We start from the raw sequence: 7238 nt of genomic DNA, 5'->3' as shown, positions 1-7238 counted from the left end.
ACACCAAGGCCACGGGTTCGGATCCCTTATAGGGATGGCCGGTTAGCTCACTGGCTGAGTGTGGTGCTGACAACATTAAGCCAAGGGTTAAGATCCCCTTACCGGTCATCTTTAAAAAAAAAAAAAAATTAAAAAAAAAATAAACTACTGCTGGCTGGAAGAACAGCCTTTTGGGGAGAGACGGGGGAGAGAGCAGGCAGGAAAGTGTTGGCTAAGAGAAGGCTGCGGCTTTATGGGCCTTTCTTTCCTGCTATTATGAGCTGAATTGCATACCCTCAAAACCCACTTGTTGAAGTCCTAACTCCCAGTACCTCAGAATATCACCGTATTTGGAGATAGGGCCTTTACAGAAATAATCAAGTTAAAATGAGGTTGTATGGGTGGGCCTTAATCCAATAGGATTCATGTCCTTACAAGAAGAGGAGATTAGCTGGCCAGTTAGCTCAGCTGGTTAGAGCATGGTGCTGATAACACTAAGGTCCATGGTTCAATCCCTGTAATAGCTGGCAAAAAAAAAAAAAAAAGTGGGAGGGCGGGGGATTAAGACAGACACACAGAAGAAAGACTCTGTAAAGACACAGGGAGATGGCTGACCACAAGCCAAAGAGAGAAAGAAGCCTCAGAAGAAACCAACCCTGCCAACACCTTGATCTTGGGCTTCCAGCCTCCAGAACTGTGAGACGTGAATTTTTGTTGCTTAAACCATCCAGTCTGCGGTATTTGTTATGGCAGCCTAGCAGATGAATGCACCTGTCCCATGGTCAACTGAGTGTGTATCCCCAATTGTAGTGGGATCTTGGGCTACTGCAGTGTCTAGGTAAGACATGAAGTGAGGCAATAGTTCTGCTCCTCTCAGAACTTGGAAGACCAAATGGTTTTGTCAAAATTTGGAAACAACACCATGGCCAGGTGGAACAAAAGGAAGGAAGGGACCAAGATGGTGAGGAGACTTAAGGCCACTCCAACTCTGCTGGACAAGAGACAACTCAGCCTCTCTGGGCATCTGAAGGCATTTGTCATTATCAATGCTGTCCCAGGATGGTGTGGACCCCCTCACTGGACAGTGAACAGTGATTGGTGTGGGTGCTGTGGAGGTGGTCCGGCCACAGGCCAGGGTGTGGGGCCCCATGAATCATCCTTTCCAATCCTGAGCGACCATGAGTCTACAGCCCCAGCTCCAAAAACCTCTCTGGCCCTCCATGGTAACTGGTTCTATTTCCCAGCTCCCCAGCCCCATTTCTCTCCCATCTTGTTTCCCTTGTGTACACGTGTGTGAGTTCGTGTGTGTGTGTGTGTGTGAGTATATTCACATACTCCATCTAGCCTCTACCATCAGACTGCAAACTCCTAAGGGGAGCCTATCGTATTTCCTCCTACCTCCCCATCTGTCTCTAGTGCCCACTCTCATCAAACTACTCACATCTGGTTTCTGTGCTTTTAAAAGTCTCAGAACTCAGGGGCCGGCCCGGTGGCACACTGCTACAGTGCGCCGCTTGGGAGCGCGGCGGTGCTACCGCCGAGGGTTCGGATCCCACATACAGACCGGTTCCCGCTCACTGGCTAAGCGAGGTGCGGGAGCAACACCGAGGGTTGCGATCCCGTTGCCGGTCCCGGTCCGGTACGGGTGCGACACTGAGGGTTGGCGATCCGTTGCCAGTCACGAAAAAAAGACAAAAAGGAAAAAAAAAAAGTCTCAGAACTCAGAAAAAGAAGAGAAATAATTCCGTGGGCTCTTTGCAAAGGCCCCTGCTAGCATGGGCTCACAACGCTGGGCACGTGGAGTGTCCTGTAGTCATTCTCAGGGCCTGGTGGCCAGGAATCTCTGAGGAGAGTCTCAGAACTCAGAAAAAGAAGAGAAATAATTCCGTGGGCTCTTTGCAAAGGCCCCTGCTAGCATGGGCTCACAACACTGGGCACGTGGAGTGTCCTGTAGTCATTCTCAGGGCCTGGTGGCCAGGAATCTCTGAGGAGGGGCCTGGAGGACCAGATTTCCTGGCAGCTCTTCTCCAGTTCTGTACCATGTCCCAGTCCTTTGGGGAGCGCATGGTGTGAGTTAGCCGTCATGTTCTTTAGATGTCTGAGTTGCAAGATGTGTGGTTGAAGCCACAGGGGTCAAAGGGAAAGCCAGGAAATGGAAGATGATAAGGGGGGTCCCTTCTCCCCAGTACCCTCTCCTTGACCCCAGCTTTCCCTGGGAGGAGCCTCAGGCCTGAGCTGCAGATTCATTATATGTGACTCTGCATGCATGAAGGATATTAATAATTCATACAAATCTGCAAGTTAAATGCTATGTCAAAAATAGAAATGCAATTGTCTACAATAAAATTAAAAACATAAAGTCTCCAAATCCAAAGGCTTCTATTGACAGAGTTTCTTGTCATCTGGAAGAACAAACCTCTCACTGTGTTGGGGACAAAAAAATGCCTCCATGTGTTGGCTTCCCTACTACCCACTCTTTGACCACAGCCTCCAGCCGTCTCTCCAGAGAGGCCTTTGCAGGTACGGGCCTGCCTGCAGCCTCGTCCTCCCCCACCGCATCCCTGTCTGATCTCGCTGCCCGCTGCTGGGCCTCCGAGGACCCAGCCTGCCAGGTGGTGGATTTCTGGAAGCTGGCTGGAGATGAGAGGGCCTTTCCAGAGAGTGGTCCGAGGTGGGAAAAATGGGCAGGTGTGGGAGAGGGGGCAGCAGTCCCTTTGCCCGCCTCAGAAGAAACAGACAGACAGACACCAAGGGCTGGGATTCGGAGTCAGCAGACTGGGTCCTAAGTCCACCTCACTTCTAACTAGCAGGGTGCCCTTGGCCAGGTCACTTCCCCTCTTTGGGCCTCAGCTTCCTCATCCAATAAAGGGAGATATTGACGGACCAGTGGTGTTCAAACCACTTAAAGCTGGGAGTCCCAGTTTTATGTGAAATCGTATCTAGAACCTCAATATAGAAAATGTTAAAATTGAAAGGTTGGGGAGGGGTGGGAGCGAGAGACCTATTTTTTGGGCTCCTCACCCCCATCCTCACCTCCAAGAAACCCTTGTGTTCTGTGAAACATAGAAGGAAATCCTACAGTGTCGATCAATTATTTCCAAATGCAGACCCGTGGACAGGGCTGGCTGCCTCAGAATCATCTGGGGAGCTTATTAAAAATAGAGATACCCCAGGTTCCAGAAGGTCTCAGGTGAAGCCTGGGAATCTGTATTTAACCACCCCTACCCTCTTTTCGACTATGGCGTGCAGCCAGGTTTGGACGCTGCTGGACCAAATGACCCCCAAGGTCCTCTCCTGCCCTAAAAATATTCTGAAGTCTGTGCCTGTAATGATGGGCCCTGCAGGTCCCTCCTGTCTGCCCTGTGACCTCAGTGTTCACAGCCTCCGAAAATATCCTGCTTCTGCTCTGTTCTCTCTGGCTTTGCAAAGCTTCAAGCCCCAGGGGGAGGTGGCCAGCTGTGTCACTGAGCTTTCCTCAAAACGGGGTATGTGACTGGAGAGTCAAAGGCAGGGGCGCAACCCGGAAAGTCAGCCTCAGCCAACTCGTCGTTTCTGAGGGGCTTGGGTCTGCAGGGAGACACTGACAGGCGAGTGAGTTGGATACAAGGAGGGTTGTGGATAGTCTGTGGCATCCAGGGATATAAAACGAGCAACTGCAGAGTGCTTCAGAGTTTGCAAAGCACTTAAGACATAAATGGCTCCTCTGAGCCTCTGCCAACCACAGCAGCGATGCGGGGCAGGGCTTACTGTTGTTACGTCAGTTTTGCAGATGGGGAAGCAGAGACCAGAGTAATTGAGGCTTTTGGGGGGGTCAGCATTGGATACGAAACCTGAATTTAGGCCTATGAGGCTATAAATCCCATCCCTCTTTCCCACAGTGGTTGTTTCCAGACACAAAACCTGGTCTGGTTGAGGCTGTATCAGAATCACCTGCATCACTTGTTAAAATACAGATTCTGGGGCCCACAGAATCAAAATGTGTGTGTATGAGTTGCAGGGTGTGAAATCATATAAATTCAGGTGATGTGTACCCTGCTGTCTCTCCTCCTTTCCCAGCCCTTTCTGCCACATCTGGCCAAGAGCCCATGGCAGCTCCTGTTGGTGCCTATGCCCAAAGACAGAGGAACCACAGGCTCAGAGAGGTTAAGTAACTTGCTTCAGGCCACACAGCACTTAGATGGTAGACATGGGATTCAAAGCTGTGTCCATGGCACCACTGGCAGTGTCTAATGATGCCCTATGACCATAAATAGGAGGAAGGGTATTTGGGGGGGAGGGGAATTTAGCCTTTCTAGGTACACGTGACTGAGGGATGCTCAGGCCTCTTACAGTGCCCCACCCAGATCCTGTGGGCCCACCTACCATCCAGCCAGGGGGACAGGTACACTCGCCAGTGATGTGGTGGCAGGTGCCTCCATTCTGGCAGGGGCAGCGCAGCTCGCAGTGAGCTCCATGGCTCCCGGGAGGGCACAGCTCCTCGCAGCTGCATGGAGAAGCAGAGGTGTTAGTTATGGCAGTGTTCAAATCAGGTGGCAGGGCCCCAATGCTGCCAATCCCAATGCTCCAAGGCTCCCTAGGAATTAGTGAGTTCTGTCAGTGCAAGCTACATTAGGCACAGTGGCAACTGAGATGCAGTTGGGCTCCCTGCCAGGAGGGGAAGCTGGGCTCAGATAAAATATTTTGGAATGTAGTGTGCTTGGACCAATACTTGTAGGATGACTTCAGTGTTCTTAGTGTAAAGAAAAGTGTTCTTCTGGGGAAAAGGCTGAGGAAGCCTTCCTCAAGAGGAAGACATTTTACTTCACAGAGAGAATGGAGGGTGGGGGAATGCTAGGCAGAAGAAACAGCATGAGCAATGGTACTGAGAAGTGACCATGGGTCTTGCCTTAAAGAATCTGTCTAGATTCAGAGAGGGGGAGAATCTGGGGCATGTCCCTTCCAGGCTCTGGAAGGCTCCTAACTACCGCAGCATGCTCATGTGCAGGGCTGAGCACTGTTGAGATATGGGGAAGGATTTGTATGGGGTCTTGGCCTTGGGCCTTCATCCAATGGCCCTGGTTTCTAGCTCACTGAGTCCTGGGAGCCGGTCAGACATCGGGGCAGGAAACACCCTCAGTCAAGGATATCTCTGTGGCCACAGTCCTTGGGTGCCCTCTCAGAATCTAGAGCTGTTGGAGAGGCCAAAGAGTCTTGGACAGGGTTGGGAGGAGAAGTTCGATCTTGCCTCTGAGGGGTCTAAACTAAGCAGGCTTGGAAGTTCCCTGTCAATATGGACTCTCCAGGGAACTGGAGTGAGGGGCTGCTTGGAGTCTGATGGGAGAAAGGGAGAGGAACAGGTGGTAACCCTCCCAATCTGCACACGGTATCTGCCCAGGGCCCTCACCCACTCACTTTCTCTGTCCCAAAAGGGCTGGAAGGGAAGCCCCCAGGTGAGCAGTGGCATACGGGTTAAGGTGAGAAGAGAATTCCAAGCTAAAGTCTGGGGCTCGCGACCAAGAAGAGCCTCCTGGAAGGGGTTTAATGAGCTCTTCTGATCATGGGGGCGCCAACCTTGCACGGTCTCAGGAAGTACGAGTCACCCCGGGGCCTGGATGGCGGGAATCTGAGACCCGCGTGGCGGAGGCCTGGGCATTTAGACTCTGTAGGACGCGGGGTCAGAGCTCAGGAGATCCCACAGCCAGGACCACCCAGAACGCCCTTCTGCTCTCACCAACCTGCCCACCCGCAAGGAGCGCTGGGCGGGGCCGCGCAGCTGTGGTGACTGCGGCTGGACCGGCTCCGCCCCTCCCCTCCCGGCCACGCCCCTCCCTCTCCTCCCGGCCACGCCCCCCCCCGCCCCGCCCCGCCCCAGAGTCGATGCCCATGCGGCCTTCCCATCTCTCCATCGCCCTTCCCTGGACAGGAGGCACCAACAGTGTCTGGGTGGAAGCTTTGGAGTCTCGTAACCTCCACCAATTCTTCCGCCAAGCCACCCACATAATCAAACAAGCTAAGAGGGCTTGCTTCCTCAACACAGCTTCGGGACGCATTTCTCAGTCCAGGCCATTCCCTTACAAACAAATGGCATCCCCAAAGCTCCCTCTCTTGCTGAAATTCTGGAGACCCAAGTCGGCCCTCCTTCCCTCTTTGCTAAACCTTTCCTTGGCTGTCTTTGTTCCTTTCAGCCAGGCCGCTCTCTCCCCATCTGCCGCTTCTCTTCTCTGTGACCCTACCGCTCTTCGTGGGGTCTCTCCAGCCCTGCCCAGTCTCCATTTCTCTATCTTTCCTGCCGGCCTTTTCTCTCTCTCTTCCACACTGGCGTTCTCACCTCTCGCATTTCACTCCCCTGAAACGTTTCTTCTAACTCCCAACCCCTCCCCTGGCTCCATCGCCCTGTCACCCTTTCCATCTCTTTCTGATGCCTTTCAGTAATGCCTATGCCCCCTGGTTGCTTCATCTTCAGTTCAATGTTATTACTTTCCAAGCAGCCAGCTTCAGAAGGAGCAAGAAAAAGAAATGTTTCCCTGGGAGGTAACAGACAGCCTTCAAGATCTTTACATGTAATTAAATGTTTCAAAGAGTGACAGCTGAGCCAGCCTTGTAGAAATTCACACTCTACAGCTGTAGAAAGCGGCTGAATGGCGGAGCCCCAGGTCGGTCACCCAGCCTGCTGCCAACTCCCATTCTGACCCTCACCTCGTGCATACAGGACACACAATAACAAGATGTCCTGAAATGATAGCCTCATTCACTCGAATTCTGGGATGAAAGTGGGGTGTGGAGTCCAGACATGAATAAGCACAAACAGACATGAATAAGCACAAAGAATGTCCTAGAAGAAATTCAATGTCGAGAAAGATGGCTCTCAGATAAGAGATCGGGAAAGGATTCCTAGAATAGAGGCCATCTCAAGTGAGGTAAAAAAAGTCTCACTCGTCTGCCTGATAGGGTGACCACTGTCTTGCTTTCAGCGCTGAAATTCCCCGGTCCTAGGCAACTGGAATGGCTAGTCACCCCACTGCCTGAAGGCATAAAGATGATCAGTTAAGCGTTCTGCTCCAGGTTTCTAGGGTTTAGACACTCAGAGAAGAAAGGGGCAGGTGAATGGGTTTAGGAAAGTGTCACTGAAGTAGGCTCAGTATGAGCAAAGATACAGTGGCACTCAGGTATTGGGCACACACAAGAGTTCAAGGTTCTAGTGTGGCCACTGAGTATATGGGATCTTTGGGGAATAGAGCTGAGCCAGCCTTGTAGAAATTCAAACTCTACAGCTGTAGAAA

General features: G+C 51.9%; 1 protein-coding gene across 1 annotated transcript in view; it reads right to left on the bottom strand.

Annotated features, from left to right (window-relative positions):
* The window catches only part of MEGF11 (multiple EGF-like-domains 11), an 84493-nt gene extending 80041 nt beyond the window's left edge, over nucleotides 1–4452 (bottom strand). The window contains exon 1 of the mRNA XM_008585952.1: nucleotides 4342–4452. Coding sequence (XP_008584174.1) covers nucleotides 4342–4344 — 3 coding nt within the window. The 5' untranslated portion in view covers nucleotides 4345–4452. The remainder of the gene's footprint in view (nucleotides 1–4341) is intronic.
* Between the last annotated feature and the right edge of the window lie 2786 nt (nucleotides 4453–7238).

The sequence above is a fragment of the Galeopterus variegatus genome, unplaced genomic scaffold (assembly GCF_000696425.1).
Source record: "Galeopterus variegatus unplaced genomic scaffold, G_variegatus-3.0.2 Scaffold3774, whole genome shotgun sequence".
Classification (NCBI taxonomy): Eukaryota; Metazoa; Chordata; class Mammalia; order Dermoptera; family Cynocephalidae; genus Galeopterus; species Galeopterus variegatus.
The sequence above is the reverse complement of the archived record's forward strand: the minus strand, read 5'-3'. Positions and strand labels throughout refer to the sequence as shown.